The sequence below is a fragment of the Biomphalaria glabrata genome, chromosome 2 (genome assembly GCF_947242115.1).
Source record: "Biomphalaria glabrata chromosome 2, xgBioGlab47.1, whole genome shotgun sequence".
In the NCBI taxonomy this organism is placed as follows: domain Eukaryota; kingdom Metazoa; phylum Mollusca; class Gastropoda; family Planorbidae; genus Biomphalaria; species Biomphalaria glabrata.
Window position 1 is genome coordinate 36465329 of NC_074712.1, and position 20492 is coordinate 36485820.

A 20492-nucleotide genomic window follows, 5' to 3' on the forward strand; every position below is an offset into this window, starting at 1 on the left:
TTATACAGTTTGCATTTCATTTCAAAAAAATTAATTGTAAACTTTCAGATCTGCCATTAACATTTTCAAGACGAAATATCATGGACAGTATTGAAGGATTACGTACTATAAAAGTATGTGATAATTATTACTAGCATCTAGTATATAATATTAGTATTATAAATAATTTTAATTTTTTATGCTTTTGATGATCAACAAGACTATAAAAAGAGGCCATTGCTAGGAAGTAAATACTACTTTAGGCTAGAACTATGTAAATCTATTAATTTAATAACGATTCTATCAATAGATATTCTAGTAAATGTTTGATATTATTATATTATATACAGTATTTATTTACAGTTTGCATTTCATCTAAAAAATATTATTAGTAAACTTTATTTAACTTTCAGATCTGCCGTTAACATTTTGAAGACGATGAAGTATTGTGGACTAGCTACTACAATGAAAGAGTAGAGAGTGCATTAAAAAAAGTGTTAAGTCTCAGGATGGCTGCATGGTCTTGTGGTTTGCGCGCTGGACTGTCGTTTGGTTTTATCGATGTCTCTGGTTCAAACCCTGTCCCCTCCCATCCCCTGTCGTCAACTCTGAAGGAACATCCGAAACATGTCAAACATATAAGGATATAATAGTAAAAAAAACATATATCAGTGATTTCAGTGAATTTCAAGATAGTGTAAGAAATATAAATGTGTCTTCGTTTTGGATGTTCTTTGTTAAGAGGAGTGTATGATTTATGTACATTGTAAAGGTTCTGGTCCAGTTAAGGTAGTATATATATATTCTATTGTTCTTGGTACATCTCTTTGATGTTTTTTTTTTAAACAAACAGAACTATTTGGTAAAGGTGATAAGCTACTTCTTAAAACTGTATCCTACATTTATGAAATTACTAATTTGTTAGAACTCATAGAACAATATTCTACAAAAAATTTTACCAACAATACTAACAGTTTTTAAATGCTATTAAAGAAAAAACTAAGTACACAAATACAAAAAATGACAATGAAATAAATATATTAAATTGACTTAAACCAAACAGGACTAAATAAGAAGACCATGTCACTTTTTATGGACTATCTAAATTAAGTATTGTCTACCCACATCCTGCAGATTCCTGCTTATATAAGTTATTGACCATGTACACTACATATATTTAAATGTTTAAGATACAGTGGGATAAATCAAAAAGATGAAAATATTTCTTTTATCTTTCCTAATTTTAATGATTCATCAAAACATCATAAAGGTTCTCTGTAAGTCTAACTGTAATTATCTTGTTTTTTGAAGTAACTTGTGTAATCTTTAAGATAAGATATGTTGCTGGTTATTGTGTTCATGTGGTTCTAAAGAAATTTAATGACTGCATGACTGGGGATGGGAGCGGCCAGGGTTTGAACTTGGGGACCATCAATAAATCTAAGCGACAGTCCGGAGCGCAAGCCGCTCCACCAGGCAGCCATCCATATATATATAATATATAATTTAAATAACATTAACATTATATGAGCAAACCGCTTGAACAGGCAGCCATCCATATATTTAAATCACATTAACATTATATGTAATCATCGTATTTTTAAAATGTGTATTGTAAATTATTAAATTTTTTTTTTCCATATGTTCATTAAGCAATTGCAATAAAAACTTAACTCATTAAAGTGGTATCCTTTGTCTGCAAATAAAATTGCTATATAACACCACACATTTGTTTTCATGTTGTGTTATTTCTGTTGTGATGCTTGTTATCATTAGTGTGTACATTAAGTTGTAAAGCAACTGATCAATTTTATATTCTAATAACATATGTAGGTGTAATACTGTTTATAGAAAAGTCATAACACATGACTACACGTTAATGAGTTACAGACTATATCACTTAGCCTAAGCACTAATGCAAACATTCAGCCAGGTGTGCTACAGTTCAGTTTACAACACACACAAAGCAGTCTTCAATCACTTAGTGTGTATATTAAGTAAATACATAAAGTCTAGACCTAGTAATTAGTCTACTTTAATAATACGTCTGTTTATAGTTATGAGGATCTAAGTCTGATCTAGTACTTAATCTACTTTAATACGTCTGTTTATAGTTATGAGGATCTAATTCTAGACCTAGTAATTTGTCTACTTTAATAATACGTCTGTTTATAGTTATGAGGATCTAATTCTAGACCTAGTAATTTGTCTACTTTAATAATACGTCTGTTTATAGTTATGAGGATCTAATTCTAGACCTAGTAATTTGTCTACTTTAATAATACGTCTGTTTATAGTTATGAGGATCTAAGTCTAGACCTAGTAATTTGTGTAGTTTAATAATACGTCTGTTTATAGTAATGAGGACAACAACTACATGTTGGTTGTGTTACATTTTACAACACTGCCTGGTCGTGCGGTTTGCGCGCTAGACTGTCGTTCGGATTTATCGACGGTCGAGGGTTCAAACCCTGCCCGCTCCCATCCCCCGTCGTCCTGCGGGAGGTTTGGACTAGGAAGTAAACTATCTTCAACTCTGAAGGAACATCCGAAATATGTAAAACATAAAACACTTCGCCTTAGCGCTAATGCTAACACAATCACTTAGTGTGTATATTAAGTAAATACATAAAGTCTAGATCCAGTAATTAGTCTAGTTTAATAATACGTCTGTTTATAGTCATCAGGACAACTACACATTGGCTGTGTTACAGTTTACAACGCTTCGCCTAAGCGCTAATACTAACACACATCCAGGCTCTGGTTACGATCAGAAACAATGGTCGCTGACCTACTACGTCACAAACCAGCCTTACGGCCTGGGGTCACGGAGGTCACGGTATATCTTCAGAGGTAGAGATGAACAACTCCCACCCCTTTTATTTGTTTAGTCCATCGCATTGAGTTTTTTTTATAGGCAGGTGACCACAAGTTAAATACGATGGACGTAGGTTTAATGTCAGCGTATTGTCACTCTCTAGAGGTCACACCTTTCGAGGGAACTGAGTTTGTTTACTTAGTAGTTTATCTTTATTAGGGGGGCAGGACTACAAGAGCCACACCTCTAAGGTAATTAGGTATATTTCCAGATGAACAACTCCCTCCCCTTTTTATTTGTTTAGTCCATCACATTGGGTTCATTGATTGACAGGTGACCCCAAGTCAGATGCGATTGACATAAGCTCTCTCTAGAAGTCTCGCGAGGGAACTAGGTTTGTTTACTTAGTAGTTAATCTTAATTGGAGGGGTGGGGGTGGACTAGACTTCAAGCCAAACATCTACAGGGGTATCCGGACAAAGAGTTTGCTTATTTGGAGAAAAATCTTAATCACGTGGTTGGGCTAGAGGCCACACCTTTTCAAGTGTGCCGAGTTACTTGAACATAAATCTCAATTAGTAAGCTAGACTAAAGATCACACACCTAAACGAGTGACCTTTAGCTACACAGAACACAAACCGCGAGATTATATAGCCCAGTAAGCCAGTAACTAATTATTTTGTAGAAGACACGACCAGGGCTATCTTTAAATGGAGAGCTAAACACCCCCTACTCTTTATTTCTTTGGTCCTTGACACTCAATTTATTGATAGACATTTACCATTTATAAGCCAGAATGAAAAAACACAACGTGCTAACAAAGCATACTACTCCTGCAGTTAAGTGTCTTGATTTGATAACGATATTCTTAATAATTTGTGACAGTCAATTAACTCCTTGTTTTAACTATTTTTTTTTCTACTTAAGATGCGTAGGCCCTACTTAGCCAATGTGTAATCAGGCTAGGACGACTTTTACACACCTGACATCCATAGGCTTACTATCGTTCCCTTTTGTAACAAATACTGAAACCACGAATAAAATCAGAAATAATTAAGGAAGCTGTTTCTAACATACGATCTTTGCATTTAATGTTTCTTACGTACGTTCTTTGCACAATAAAATAAAACAAAGATGTGCATGTTTGCGTGTGTGTATTTTTTTTTGCCTTGTATTAAAATCTTTAGAAAGAACGCTAATTTCATTGTTTAATTCTTTTGACTTAATAAATAACTAAAAAACATTACAGTAAATTTTAAAATCGCATAAAATAAATTGAATAATAGTACCTTAGTTAGATCTAGCAAACAAAGAAACAATATGCTGGAGCGTAAAAATCAACAACCCTTGACCTCTAACTAGTGGACGGGTATAATTTATCTATATGCTTGACTGACCATGCCAATGTGTTATCTTTTTTTGACTGACCACCCAACTCTATTGCGTGCGTATGCTCAAGGAAAAAACAATGCTTGATGGTTAACACAAACAACTATACACACTACACTAGGACTACATGTGTAGGCTCATTAGGTATATCTGACCAGAATGTTGGTCTCAAATTCATGAACACATACATCCAGGTGCGGACTGGCTATATGGACAAACGCAAATGCCCGGTGGGCCGGTACCAAATGGGCCGGTCAGGTAGCGACCAAAGAAAAAAAATCAATGCAGACAACTTGTGACAGCAGCAAGACATAAAGACCCGAACATGTTTTCTTGTTGTTGTTGTTTTTTTTTTTTAAATTATTATTACAATTAATTTTGTTTGAAATTCAACAAGAATATAATTTTAAGAATTACACTATACACTGTACGTATTATCATTTGTAAAACGTTAGACCGTACTTTCTGCTATGTATGAGCGGCATGGCCTTCAACTCTACTTTGATGTCTTCTAGACTGCGTTTGGCCTGATCATTTTGCTGGTCGGCATGGGCCTTTGATGGCACTCCTATTTTTGTTTTGCTCCTTCCCTCACCCGTCTTTTGATGGTTCCATGAAAGTTAACGAAAAAGAGGGATGGGAGAGGTTAGAAAACATTCATATAATGCGGCAAAAGGGGAGACAATTAGCTCTTTAACAAAACACATACACATAGCCGCGAAATTGCAAACCACTCAACTTATTCATAGCTCAATATGCGTATAAAGCTCTACTTTCTGCGATTTGAAAAGAAAAAGCAAGTTTCTTGTTGTTTATTTGTAATAATATAGATCTAAAAATACTACACTTAAGGCTTTAAAAAAATTTTTTTTTAATTAAAACATAAATCTAGATCTAAATCAATTTTATACCGTTGTGATTAACGGCAAACTTATGCTTAGTATGAAGTCATTGATGATGAAAATTATTACAATAATTTATATAGCGCTGTCACATCCCATATTTAATGAAAGGAGATTTAGAATCATTTATATTTTAAATAATATATTCATATACAAATCTCGTTTTTGAAAATGTACTAGGACGAAGCAAGAGCTATTCACATTTAGAAGTACAGAAAAAATGTTACAAAGACAGTTTTGTGGAGACAAACTCAAAATCGGCCCCCGAAGTGGTCCGCTCAGGCAGGTCTCAATATTTTCAGAAAGAATATCAGAAATTATGAACTATCAACAACTACAACCATATCTTCGTCAATACAAAAAAGAAGAGACGTGTGCGAGTCGCAAGTGTTGCCGATACTGTTGTACGGGTATTGATAGTTCGACTAACGACTTGATACCACAGGATTAGCCTAAGATACGGAGATTTATTAATGTTATTATTTTTACATTGTTAATAGGCATACATAGGTGTATTCGATGAACGGATAGTTATGAAGATATAGTTCAATGTGGACCTTGCCTAGCTGATTATCTAATTGATTTAATTGTTTCCCTTTTGTTTACCATAGATGCGCTCACTGCGCATTGCACTACACATTCTTGTCTATTGTTGTTTTCAATTATAGTCGACTTTTATACATACGAAATAATGTTTTTCTCTTTTAAAAAAAGTGAACATTTTGTTTAAAAATATAAGTTTGGCAGAAAGTAAGCCTACTTAATTTAGTAATACAAATTTTAAAAAAAAAATTGATAAAAAAATCTAAAACCGTTGGTATAAATGTGTTTATAAATAAACTAAAAAATCACATCCCTTACTAAATACCCACCCTATTTGTCTGGTGGATGAAACTTTGCGCAATTATTCATTGTCGATGACAACACATGAATCAATTAAAAAAAAATGAACCAATTAGTTGTAACCTATAAAGTACTTAGCTAAGGGGAGATATACCCCGTATTATCGAGAGATATGGCAGTGATTAAAAGGTCTTCTCCCTTCCCTCAATATAAACTTTGTAAAAGGTTTTGTTTTTCTAGTTCCTGGCTGTTTCCATGACCTTTAATCTTGCCTTCCAAACGGGTATTTCTTACAGTCAGAGCCTTTCGACATGATTTCTTGATTTTGTTAAATTGTTGCACACATGCTACACGCAATGAATTATAAATTGAGCATTGAATAGATTTAAATGTAAGTAAGCTACATATTTAAACAAATAATAGGCCTACGGTACAATATTTATACCAATTTTGTAATTTAGTTTTAGTAGCCTACGTCTCGGTCGAGGAGCGTGTGTAGGTGGGTGGGGAGAGTTTTGATTATATCTAACGCTTCCTTCGGGATTCTTTACTGCTTTTCTCACCATACTGCTTTCTGTGTACCATTTTGTAATATATTATAGATCAACACCCATCATTTAATGCAACTCTAGAGTTGACCAGTCTTGTTCCGGTTGTTGGGAGCGTGAGTGTAGAGTTACGTTTTGTAGATGTGAAGTACTGAGCTGCAAGGTCAAATGTTTTTGAACGAGTTTTCAAGAAAGTTGATTTGAGAGTGGAAAATGTTGTGGGTTTTTTTTGTGCCTCAAATTGTATGGTGTCAGTATTAGATTGTATGATTCTGGAGTTTTATCAGGCTAACTGAATATCGTGATTTCATTCATAACCATTTTGATGTGATGTTCATTTGTTTAACTCTTTCTCTCCTCGTTTCGATAGTATTATTCATTTGGCTTATTTGTATTTCGCCATCCTGTTCTGATTAACCTTTATTTTTTGTTTGTTATCAGAAAATGTTATATTTGGTATTGAATTTTAGTAGAATGCATACTCTTTTTTTTTTACACAACACAAATTGAAGTTTATAAATTAAAAACTAATTTAGTTTAATAGGGGTCAAATCAACGATGGTATCGTCAATTAGGAAAGAAAGAGTTAAGTAAAATAGAGATAATAATTAGGTTATCTGTTGAAATACATTTAGGCTAACCATCTTATTTAATACCATTTTTACTATATAATTATGTGACCTTGACGTACATGCTTGCTGTTACTATTTCTATGCAACTGCAATGCATTGTGGGCCTAATGCATGCATCGCATGTTCTTTCTGAAATATTGAAATATATTGAGTGCAGAGATAATAATGATAGAAATTAATCTTATTTGATATCTTATTTGTCACCAATAGATAATTCTCATACAACTTTTGTAACTCTTTCATATTTGGAGTGTCAATATATTTGTACACCAATTGTTTACTAGAGGGTTAATCCATCTACCCACACCGTCAGGACCAGAAGAGAGCCGTGACAGTGAAGTCAACACCCTTGAAATTTGAGGGCAGTCGCGCCTTAGACAACGGCTAGGCCTAAATCTCCCGAGTAACGTAGGTCTACCATCATTCTGCTGAGCGAAACGGACCGGCACCTTCGCCACGAACGGTCCGGCACCTTCGACACGAACGGACCGGCACCTTCGACACAAGAATCCTTGCTAAACACGACGATCAAGCTCCTTTCAAACGTAGGCCAACATAGCCTACACTTTAGCTTTGTGTGTCACACTTCAGTATCGGTCTTCTTACTAGGAGACATAGTGCTGTGTAGTGCCAGAGAATAGGCTACAGTTCTGAAGCAGACAAACCTTTGGTGTCGGGGATCATTTTTTTGTTTCAATAAGAGGTAGCGTCCCTATAGTAATGTTTGAGAAACTCCGCTTTGGAGAAATCTTGAATCAATATTCACGTAATACTTGGTATAAAGGGGGACAAGTCTGTTTTCGTTGTTGAAAAGAAATGTTTATTTATTTTACTGACTAGTACACAATGGTAAGATGTGTCATTAATGCATAGGACTAAATCTATGTTTCTGTAGCGTAATGAACACGTGCAAACCTGCTTACTGTTTAGAGCTCATAGTCTAACATTTTGTAACGTACTGTGCACATGTAAACCTGCCTACACTAATAGTCTTGCATGGCCATTGCAAGTCTAGGAATTCCCAATAAAACAGAATACTACTAACGAGACTAAGGAAAAAAAGCGAAAAGGGAGGGTGGGAGAAATGTGAACCGTGGGATTGACTTAGAATTACTTGGCCCATATGATAGCCTTAAACATTAGACTTAAGCTAAGCAGCCTAAAAGTTTAATAACTATGTCTTGTAGAGTTTAACTATTGACTTAGTGTAATGTTAGGTAAGTATATTTTTTTTATTAAAGTCTTTTGTTTAACTTGTAGAACTATATGCTTACTAGTATAATTATCCTATTTTCCAATGTTTGTGCAAGAAAAAAACAAACTATAACTTAAATGGAAACAACGTTAAAGGCTTACATATAAATAATCTATTAGCCATGGCTAGATCGGAAAATGAAGCACCAGACCTAAGCCATGGGTTAAAACTTCGACATTTATTATTTTGAAAACATTTTAAAATACCTAAAATTAAACCTTATAGAGAATTGTAAACCATACAGTAATGGGTCTAATGGATATTAGCTAGTCTATACTCTGGGCCTACATCTACACATTGAAAACTGTGTTTTTCTAACCAACATACCCCGGAAGCCCCTCTCCTTTCTTTCTCCTCCAAATTAAAAATGAAGATTAAATCGAGATCTAGTTCACTGTATTTGAGAACAGATTTCAGTGTACAGAGCAGTAGTAGAAGTCACTAACCCCCCCCACACACACACACACACAACTTTAGTAATCAGGTTTTCTTAACTAGGCCTACTGAGCTAGGTGTAACAAGCAAAATATAAAAAAAACATTTTTAACAAGTTTATATAAGGGGAAGAACTGTATATTTATGGCCATATCTATCAGTACCGTAAAATTTATTTTCCTTAATCAATATCAAACTAAATCAATTTATTACCAATAATTAATTACATAACAGTTTTTTTTTAATTGTTTCATACTTTGTTAGGAATAATGTATAATTTTGTAAAGTTTCAACTTGATCCGAAAATGGGAAGCGGGAGAACGAACGTTCACGAACATTGTACCAGACAGACAGAGTGAGTTCATATAAGCTTTGTAAGAAACTGCATAGGTAGAGGCCTACTGTTATAAGATTTCTTCAGTTTGTCCGTTAGCAGTTGATTGTGGCAGCTTCACAATAGTGATCCAATGTGGGCATAGCTAGGGCCTAAGAATAAGCTGTTTCAAACAGTATTGGCCTACATTTCCATAAGTCCGCCTTTAAATACAATTTAATTTGAATTATAGATAAAACTTGTGTAAACACTTTTCTTTGCAGACAATGGACGTTGTCAGAAACTTTCAAAGCATGAGCGCTAAACAGTTCATGGGCGTGCAGTTGTTTGAACTCGTGTATCTACTGACTTTGGCATTTCTGCCCTTTGTTTTAGCCATACCAGTAGTTACATATGTAGTGTTAACCCTTGCCTCCACTGTCTTGTTCATCGCCTTCCTTAGGAAATGTCTTTATCGACGTGTCAGAGCTGAAGGGAAAGTGGTTTTTATAACTGGATGCGACTCAGGTTGGTATTTTAAAAAATTTCTTTTGTATATCTCACTTTTAATGCCATAAGCGTATTCAGGGAACTCTTTAGTGGGCCCACGAGAGAAGGTTTCCGTGCTGCATTTAGGCATACAGCATACAGGATTTGAATTCAAGCAGGTTTTGCTACTCAGCCTAACATCCTACGATATAAATTATTTAATGAAACAAATGTTAATAAATTTAAATGTTTATAAAGTAGGCCTACTTAACTTAAAACTTTGTCACAATACGATTCACAATATAATTAAGTATAATTCCTAACAAGTTTTTGACTTTCAAAATATTTCAAATGTATTGTAAATGTCAATTGTGAAAAGGGCAACAACTAGAGAGAGACAGAAGCTGAGGACAAATACACATAGGCCCCTGTGTTTGTTTTACATGTTGCGGATATTTCTTCAAAAATGAAGAATATTACATCCCAAACAAGAGGCGGGCCGAGTTCGAATCTGGGGCAATTCGAGACTACAGTCCGTAGAGCATACCACGTGACAAGGCAGCCGACCTGGGGTTATGAGAAGAGTTTAACAAAATAAGAAACAAAAAAAAACCAGAGGAAACACATCAATTAATGAACAAAAATACAGTATTGAAAATAGATTAACTACTTTAATTAAATTCAATGTTCTCATTGTAAAATAACAACAACAAACTTGTTTCTGTATTGTACATTCGTCTTACTTCAGTGCAGCCAAAACTATATACATTCGTATTAAACACATGCTTAAAAAACAATTGAATGATGTGGAAAGTTATTAATTGTCTGTCCAGGTTTAGGAAACGCTTGTGCACACAGACTTGATTCTCTGGGTTTCACAGTAGTGGCAGCCTGCTATGATGAAAAAAGTGATGGCGCCCGTAGGCTGAGAGAAGATTGTTCCTCGCGTCTTTACGTCGAAACATTAGACATAGCCAACGAAAACAGTGTGATGAAGTGTGTGTCAAAGGTTAAATCTCTCTGTGGCAGCAAAGGTGATCATAATTTGATATATTCAGTGCATTGCTACATTTACTTGTTGTTGTTTTTTTCATTGCTTTTCTATAGCGATTTCATAAAGATTTCATGCGTATAGCATGCTCAGAGCGCTAGGGTACTACTTCTTTTGTGAACAGGGGAGGAGGGGGGGATCTGGTATTCCGTGATCCCTGTTCAGCCTAGGAATCGACATCCTTAAGGCTCCATTCGAGCTTCAACTCGGTGGGCTGCGACTCCAGCGTGAAAATACGCCAAAATATCTAGGGGTGACCCTGGATAGAAAACTGTCAATGCTCCAGCACGTCCAGGAAGTAGAACGAAAAGCCTCGGAGAAGTTAGCGTTATTAAGAAAGCTGGCCAGCACAAAGTGGGGTGCCAAAGCTGACATGCTACGCACATTGTATCTAGGGGCAGTCAGATCACAAATCGAATACAGCTATACAGTTCAAGTATACGCTAGTAAAACTGCCCTCGAATCACTCGACCGGGTACAAGCACAGGCTCTACGATTCATTTGTGGCACCTTTAGGACAAGCCCAACAAACGCTGCTGAAATCTTTACAAACGTGGCACCCTTATATCTTAGGAGGGAGAGGGCAGTACTTACGGCCTACGAGCGCTATAAAAGGGGCGACTCTAGGCTACCCACCTCAATTTTAGTGCGACAGTGGAGAGAGAGGAACCGCATTAAAATGCGATCGTTCCTACATATAGCGGCCAATTTGTCAAATACAGCTGGACTCTCCACTGATAGAATCCCTATTAGGAGAATCAGTACGTGCCCTCCGTGGAGGAGATTGCCGGCCCCACAAATAAACCTGTCCCTGTTAGGGCAAGAGGGAGCCACCAAGAGGCGATTAACACCTGCCATTCTCCAAAATTTGGCATCCATAACTATAAAATCCTACCCATCAGATGCCATATTCTGTTATACCGATGGGTCGGTAATGAGGGACCCCGATAGATCGGGGTATGGGGCCCTTATTGTCTACCCCGACCGGACTGAACCAGATAGGCTCTCTGGTCCATGCGGCTACGCTGCATGCTCCATGGATGCCGAACTTACAGGGATAACTAGGGCGTTCGAGGCCATTAGGGCCCGAATGCTCGAACGCGAGACTAACGCCACTACGGTGGTGTTGGTCACTGACTCTCGCTCCAGTCTCTAGTTATGGGTGGCGGCGGGGGAGGGTCGCCCGTAATAGAAGAGGCAATCGGCGCCGCAGATAACATCCGCCGAGCTATTGGAGCTGTCGTTTATATGCAGTGGGCGCCTTCACATTGCGGCGTGAAGGGCAATGAAACGGCAGACGCCCTCGCAAGGGAGGGTGCAATGGCAGCCACACACCTCGAAGCACCAAGCACGTACTTACAAGCAACGGCACAAATCCGAGCACTCATTCATGAGAAGTGGTTAAAGTCCTGGGAGGAATCCGACAGAGCACGTGGTGTCTGGCAGCGCATGCGTCACCCAGATCGCGACGATCCATGGTGGCGACTGAGGAGGTCAGAGCAGTCAATAGTTGCGCAGTGCAGGACGGAACACTGTCCTATTGGGGCATACTTTGCCCGGTTCCGCACTAACTTTGACTCCCGATGCCGTCACTGTGGAGAGAGCGTCGAAACAGTGTCGCATGTCTTGTACGAGTGTCCCCAGCTCCGCGAGCTAAGGGGGGACTTGCCTGTGCAGTCACTCGACTTGTATGGTAGCTATGAGGCACTACGCCGGACGGCTAAGTTTCTTGCCAGAGCACTACGGGAGGACTAGTCCTTCCTGCTCTGATTTTTCAATAGGAGTTCATCTCAGGTATTCCGTGATGTATTTAGGAGCTCAAAAACACACCTCTGCTCGAATTTGAGCCCTCTTGATAGGTAGCCAAGCGGCTTTTGCTACTCAGCCACACATTCCAGATTTCAACATGACCTCGTCGCAGAAAGGTTGTGGGCCTATGTATTGTAAGTATTGTTGGCCTCTCTCTGTCGTAGATCGACTATAGTTCATCGTTTGATACACATCAGAGGTGGGGGAGATCAGTTTTTCTCCTTATTGCAAATTGTCTAATGATAATTACTTTCGGAATGTGCTTATCTCCATCCAGCGTACATGACCCAGCCATGTCTAGTATTGAGGTATAAAATCCAGTTCAGTTTTCTGTCTCTAACTCTTCCACTCAATCCATCTATCTGAGAAAATGGGGCTACACTTCTTTCGACGTCATATACAATCCTCTGCTGTACTTTCTTACAGAATCAAGTATTAACAACTGCACTGATTTGATAGACAATGTGCAGCAGTTAAATAGTTTTATATTTATACTTACATGCTTTGTACTATTTTCTTTATCAATTGTGTGACTTTTGTTTAGGATTATGGGCCTTGATAAATAATGCTGGAACAGTAAAATTTGGAGATGTCGAGTTGACCCCATTAGAATCCTATCGTGAAGTTATGGATGTCAACATTTTGGGCACAATCCAAGTTACTCAAGCATGCTTGCCATTGATTCGAACATCAAAGGGTATGTATAGTCTTGATGTAATCTAACATTTTAAAGTAAAATCCAGGTAATTAGTCATTTTGCGAAACAAAGCTTTACATTACTGATATAATCATAGTCAAAACCCAAAAGATGACAGCTAAAAATAAAATGTAATACCGGGGTAGAGGAAGCCTTTGCTTATTTTGTTTTAAATTATTACTAATCCTTTTATATTAGACTGAAATTTTTAAAAAGCATTAAAATATTCACGATCAACACAGATATATCTGTAAGTGTGATGTATACCAGAAAAGTAAATAATCAATACTAATTAATTTTCCTTAAAGGTCGCATTATCACATTAACTGGCATACAGGGACTGATGGCAACACCAGGTTTCTCTGCATTTTCAATATCTAAATTTGGATTGGAAGCTTTCAATGAATCTTTGCGTTTCGAAATGAAACAATTTAAAGTAAAAGTTATTACTGTCAGACCAGGTAACTTTTCTGGAGCAACAGCAATGCTCAATAAAGCTGGGGTAAGAAAAAGTGTGTTCATTTAAATTTTTACAGTTTTTCAGTATCACATGTAAAATCCTAGAACACATAGATTAAATAGATAGATGTAGCAACATCATAACCACTCAGACAAGCTTATAATGTCCTTTTGGTATTGCTGGTTCATTGCACCAATGGATTCAGGATTTCCCGAAAGGGAGAGAACAAAACTGTAATAGTAAATGGTTCTAAAATCAGCACCAATAACTAACATAAATGATCTATAAAATGGCATTAGTTCAGAAACAGAAGTCAGATAATTAGCAGATGATTGCATTTAATATATATAACAATAAAAACAACACAAGATACTAAAATTTACAAAAAGAATTGAATTACAGAAATGAAAATCAGATTGGAGTATGTCTTTCCACCCTGAAAAATGTCAATTATAAAGAGTAACATGAAAATCAGATTGGGGCGTGTCTTTCCAACCAGAAAAATGTCAATTATAAAGAGTAACATAAAAAAAAATAAAACAAATAAATACCACTTATTCATGGTGCACTGACTATTATAATGAAAAATTATAATGGAATCCCCATATTGATGAAATTATTAAAAAAATCAAACAAAACATTAGGGTTTATTAAAAGAAATTTTAACAAATCAAATAAGAAAAACTAAAATGCTATTTGGCCTTGGTTAGGCCAATATTAAAATATTAACCCTCTGTTTGGGACCCCTCAACCCAAGAAAACATAAAGAAACTAGAACGGATGCAAAATAGAACTGTGAGATTTATAACAAATGAATATTCACATATGATTAGATTAACACCTTTAGTAAAATAACTAAATTTAGAGATAGAAGACTAAAAAGTAAAGTAGCAATAATAGCCTACATAAAATACTGAACCATAATCTACAAATACAAAACTTAATGCCTTTTAGCCCTGTTAAGTATGTCCTGAAGAATTAAGGCAACTATTGTCGTAGTTGGGCCGAACACTTTTAATCATCAACATAGGACGCCATCTTAGGCAGGAAGGACATGTTCACAACAAAAGACGCATAACTCACAATGACTAAGGGCTATAACTTACATATCAAATATTAACATCCTTCCCTTTCTATAGACGAAACATATTCACTACAACATTCCGAAACGAGCACATGGCAGAAACATCCTTCTTTCACCACGAACATTGTAGACAATAACCTTTTCACATATAAATAGGAGTAGAACATATAATATACATAGAACATAATATACATCAATATTGAAGGCTATGCAGACCTAGCAAAAATGTAGCAAGAAAAAAAAGACAAAAAAACAAAACTTGAGGGGTTGTCACCACTTGCCCATGTCATAGTCCTTGTGCCACGTAGGTGTGGCTCTCGTTCGCCCACTCCTTCTCACGCTAGGCTCTGCTCCGTGAGCCAAGGGTGGGATCCCATTAGGGCCGGCGCTGGACTCTAAAGCAGGGTGTGGTGTTAAGTCTGTGGATGAGGCATCTAGTGGTGCCTCATGAGTTGCCGTTTCGTCATCTGAAAAGATGTCTGAGTAAGGGACATTCCTGGGCCGGATGTGCACTCTGTTCCTAACGTAGGTACCGCCCGTTGTTCCCTTCACGGTGTAGGACCGCTCACTGTTTCTCATAATGATTTTGCCAGGCCGCCAATCATTGTTTCCTGGACTCTGGAAGTAAACGTTTTGGTCCACACTCAGCCGGGGCAGGTCTCTTGCTCTTTTATCATAGTGTTTTTTTATGGTGTACCTGTGACGGGCTTTCGCCCCCAGGCCTTCTGTGTAGCTTTCAGGCTCAAGGGGTTTATTCAGGGGTAGAAATGACCGTGTTATTCTGTTCAAACACAACTGGGCTGGGCTATAGCCACAGTCCTGTTTGGGAGTGTTGCGAAGTTCCAGCAGGGCTTCGTATTGATCATCTCCGGTTCCGATGGTCTTTCTCATCATGTTTTTTATTGTTTTTACTGCGGCCTCTGCTTTTCCGTTGGCTTTGGGGTGTCCGGGATCGGACCTGATGTGCGATATGTTCCATCTGTTAGTGAGTACGGCGAATTCGTGAGACGTGTATTGAGGCCCACAGTCAGAGATTAGGACTTTAGGGACTCCGAATCTGGCAAAGTGAGCTTTAAGTTTTCTTATCACCTCGGTTGAGGTTGATGTTGTTAATAAGTCAGCTTCGATCCAATTTGAGAAATAGTCCACTGTGATCAAGTATGTTCTCCCTTGGATCTCCATTAAGTCTGTTCCAACCTTTTCCCAAGGTCCTCTCCCTTCATAATGTGGCCACAGCGTTTCTCTTTGATTGCTTGGCTTATTCTCTTGGCAGGCAGTGCACGAGTCGGACATCTGTTTAATTTCTGCAGCCATTCCTGGCCAGAAAATCAGAGCCCTCGCCCGCCTCATCAAGCTGTCGTATGCTAGGTGGGAGGCGTGTAACTTCTCCTTCATCTCTGAGCGCATGCTTTTGGGAATTAGTACTCTTTCCCCCTTGACGATGATTCCATGACTTATACTCAGGGTTTCGGCAAAGTCATAATAGGGCCTCAGAGCCGCGGGAGCGGCAGTTTTCTTGACAGGCCAACCGTCTTCAATGGTCTTTCGGAGAGCTTGTAGAGTTTCATCAGCATCTGTTTCGTTTCTAATTCGGTCTAGCAGTGGATCGGGAATATCGACGATTTGTTGGATGTTGAGGTTCAATATTTCTTCAGTAAATGGCTTAGTGTTGTACGGGACAACGTGTCGGCTATGTACAGCTTAGTGTTGTATGGGACAACGTGTCGGCTATGTACAGCTTAGTGTTGTATGGGACAACGTGTCGGCTATGTACAGCTTAGTGTTGTATGGGACAACGTGTCGGCTATGTACAGCTTAGTGTTGTATGGGACAACGTGTCGGCTATGTACAGCTTAGTGTTGTACGGGACAACGTGTCGGCTATGTACAGCTTAGTGTTGTATGTATGGGACAACGTGTCGGCTATGTACAGCTTAGTGTTGTATGTATGGGACAACGTGTCGGCTATGTACAGCTTAGTGTTGTATGGGACAACGTGTCGGCTATGTACAGCTTAGTGTTGTATGTATGGGACAACGTGTCGGCTATGTACAGCTTAGTGTTGTATGGGACAACGTGTCGGCTATGTACAGCTTAGTGTTGTATGTATGGGACAACGTGTCGGCTATGTACAGCTTAGTGTTGTATGGGACAACGTGTCGGCTATGTACAGCTTAGTGTTGTACGGGACAACGTGTCGGCTATGTACAGCTTAGTGTTGTATGTATGGGACAACGTGTCGGCTATGTACAGCTTAGTGTTGTATGGGACAACGTGTCGGCTATGTACAGCTTAGTGTTGCATGTACGGGACAACGTGTCGGCTATGTACAGCTTAGTGTTGCATGTACGGGACAACGTGTCGGCTATGTACAGCTTAGTGTTGTATGTATGGGACAACGTGTCGGCTATGTACAGCTTAGTGTTGTATGTATGGGACAACGTGTCGGCTATGTACAGCTTAGTGTTGTATGCATGGGACAACGTGTCGGCTATGTACAGCTTAGTGTTGTATGTATGGGACAACGTGTCGGCTATGTACAGCTTAGTGTTGTATGGGACAACGTGTCGGCTATGTACAGCTTAGTGTTGTATGTATGGGACAACGTGTCGGCTATGTACAGCTTAGTGTTGTATGTATGGGACAACGTGTCGGCTATGTACAGCTTAGTGTTGTATGGGACAACGTGTCGGCTATGTACAGCTTAGTGTTGTATGTATGGGACAACGTGTCGGCTATGTACAGCTTAGTGTTGTATGTATGGGACAACGTGTCGGCTATGTACAGCTTAGTGTTGTATGCATGGGACAACGTGTCGGCTATGTACAGCTTAGTGTTGTATGTATGGGACAACGTGTCGGCTATGTACAGCTTAGTGTTGTATGGGACAACGTGTCGGCTATGTACAGCTTAGTGTTGTATGTATGGGACAACGTGTCGGCTATGTACAGCTTAGTGTTGTATGTATGGGACAACGTGTCGGCTATGTACAGCTTAGTGTTGCATGCACGGGACAACGTGTCGGCTATGTACAGCTTAGTGTTGTACGGGACAACGTGTCGGCTATGTACAGCTTAGTGTTGTATGCACGGGACAACGTGTCGGCTATGTACAGCTTAGTGTTGTATGCATGGGACAACGTGTCGGCTATGTACAGCTTAGTGTTGTATGTACGGGACAACGTGTCGGCTATGTACAGCTTAGTGTTGTATGTATGGGACAACGTGTCGGCTATGTACAGCTTAGTGTTGTATGTACGGGACAACGTGTCGGCTATGTACAGCTTAGTGTTGTACGGGACAACGTGTCGGCTATGTACAGCTTAGTGTTGTACGGGACAACGTGTCGGCTATGTACAGCTTAGTGTTGTATGTATGGGACAACGTGTCGGCTATGTACAGCTTAGTGTTGTATGTATGGGACAACGTGTCGGCTATGTACAGCTTAGTGTTGTATGGGACAACGTGTCGGCTATGTACAGCTTAGTGTTGCATGCACGGGACAACGTGTCGGCTATGTACAGCTTAGTGTTGTATGCATGGGACAACGTGTCGGCTATGTACAGCTTAGTGTTGCATGTACGGGACAACGTGTCGGCTATGTACAGCTTAGTGTTGTACGGGACAACGTGTCGGCTATGTACAGCTTAGTGTTGCATGCACGGGACAACGTGTCGGCTATGTACAGCTTAGTGTTGCATGTACGGGACAACGTGTCGGCTATGTACAGCTTAGTGTTGCATGCACGGGACAACGTGTCGGCTATGTACAGCTTAGTGTTGCATGTACGGGACAACGTGTCGGCTATGTACAGCTTAGTGTTGTACGGGACAACGTGTCGGCTATGTACAGCTTAGTGTTGCATGCACGGGACAACGTGTCGGCTATGTACAGCTTAGTGTTGTATGTACGGGACAACGTGTCGGCTATGTACAGCTTAGTGTTGTACGGGACAACGTGTCGGCTATGTACAGCTTAGTGTTGTACGGGACAACGTGTCGGCTATGTACAGCTTAGTGTTGTATGTATGGGACAACGTGTCGGCTATGTACAGCTTAGTGTTGTACGGGACAACGTGTCGGCTATGTACAGCTTAGTGTTGTACGGGACAACGTGTCGGCTATGTACAGCTTAGTGTTGTACGGGACAACGTGTCGGCTATGTACAGCTTAGTGTTGTATGCACGGGACAACGTGTCGGCTATGTACAGCTTAGTGTTGTATGCACGGGACAACGTGTCGGCTATGTACAGCTTAGTGTTGTATGTACGGGACAACGTGTCGGCTATGTACAGCTTAGTGTTGTATGTACGGGACAACGTGTCGGCTATGTACAGCTTAGTGTTGTACGGGACAACGTGTCGGCTATGTACAGCTTAGTGTTGTATGTACGGGACAACGTTTCGGCTATGTACAGCTTAGTGTTGTATGCATGGGACAACGTGTCGGCTATGTACAGCTTAGTGTTGTACGGGACAACGTGTCGGCTATGTACAGCTTAGTGTTGCATGCACGGGACAACGTGTCGGCTATGTACAGCTTAGTGTTGTACGGGACAACGTGTCGGCTATGTACAGCTTAGTGTTGTATGTACGGGACAACGTGTCGGCTATGTACAGCTTAGTGTTGCATGTATGGGACAACGTGTCGGCTATGTACAGCTTAGTGTTGTATGTATGGGACAACGTGTCGGCTATGTACAGCTTAGTGTTGTATGTATGGGACAACGTGTCGGCTATGTACAGCTTAGTGTTGTATGCATGGGACAACGTGTCGGCTATGTACAGCTTAGTGTTGTATGTACGGGACAACGTGTCGGCTATGTACAGCTTAGTGTTGTATGCATGGGACAACGTGTCGGCTATGTACAGCTTAGTGTTGTATGTACGGGACAACGTGTCGGCTATGTACAGCTTAGTGTTGCATGCACGGGACAACGTGTCGGCTATGTACAGCTTAGTGTTGTACGTACGGGACAACGTGTCGGCTATGTACAGCTTAGTGTTGTATGTACGGGACAACGTGTCGGCTATGTACAGCTTAGTGTTGCATGCACGGGACAACGTGTCGGCTATGTACAGCTTAGTGTTGTATGTACGGGACAACGTGTCGGCTATGTACAGCTTAGTGTTGTATGTATGGGACAACGTGTCGGCTATGTACAGCTTAGTGTTGTATGTATGGGACAACGTGTCGGCTATGTACAGCTTAGTGTTGTATGTACGGGACAACGTGTCGGCTATGTACAGCTTAGTGTTGTATGTACGGGACAACGTGTCGGCTATGTACAGCTTAGTGTTGTACGGGACAACGTGTCGGCTATGTACAGCTTAGTGTTGCATGCACGGGACAACGTGTCGGCTATGTACAGCTTAGTGTTGTATGTACGGGACAACGTGTCGGCTATGTACAGCTTAGTGTTGTACGGGACAACGTGTCGGCTATGTACAGCTTAGTGTTGTACGGGACAACGTGTCGGCTATGTACAGCTTAGTGTTGTATGTATGGGACAACGTGTCGGCTATGTACAGCTTAGTGTTGTACGGGACAACGTGTCGGCTATGTACAGCTTAGTGTTGTACGGGACAACGTGTCGGCTATGTACAGCTTAGTGTTGTACGGGACAACGTGTCGGCTATGTACAGCTTAGTGTTGTATGCACGGGACAACGTGTCGGCTATGTACAGCTTAGTGTTGTATGCACGGGACAACGTGTCGGCTATGTACAGCTTAGTGTTGTATGTACGGGACAACGTGTCGGCTATGTACAGCTTAGTGTTGTATGTACGGG

The 20492-nt window shown here is 39.6% G+C and overlaps 1 protein-coding gene across 2 annotated transcripts in view; it reads left to right on the forward strand.

Moving 5' to 3' along the window:
- The window catches only part of LOC106052341 (retinol dehydrogenase 7-like), a 65153-nt gene that overhangs the window by 19910 nt on the left and 24751 nt on the right, over positions 1-20492 (forward strand). Inside the window, exons 1-5 of one of the 2 annotated variants that reach the window (XM_013207812.2) lie at positions 8190-8328; positions 9399-9642; positions 10437-10637; positions 13008-13160; positions 13469-13662. In XM_013207812.2, coding sequence (XP_013063266.2) covers positions 9402-9642; positions 10437-10637; positions 13008-13160; positions 13469-13662 — 789 coding nt within the window. In that variant the 5' untranslated portion in view covers positions 8190-8328; positions 9399-9401. Of the gene's footprint in view, positions 1-8189; positions 8329-9398; positions 9643-10436; positions 10638-13007; positions 13161-13468; positions 13663-20492 lie in introns of those variants that run through there. The other variant, XM_013207741.2, reaches the window with a different exon arrangement.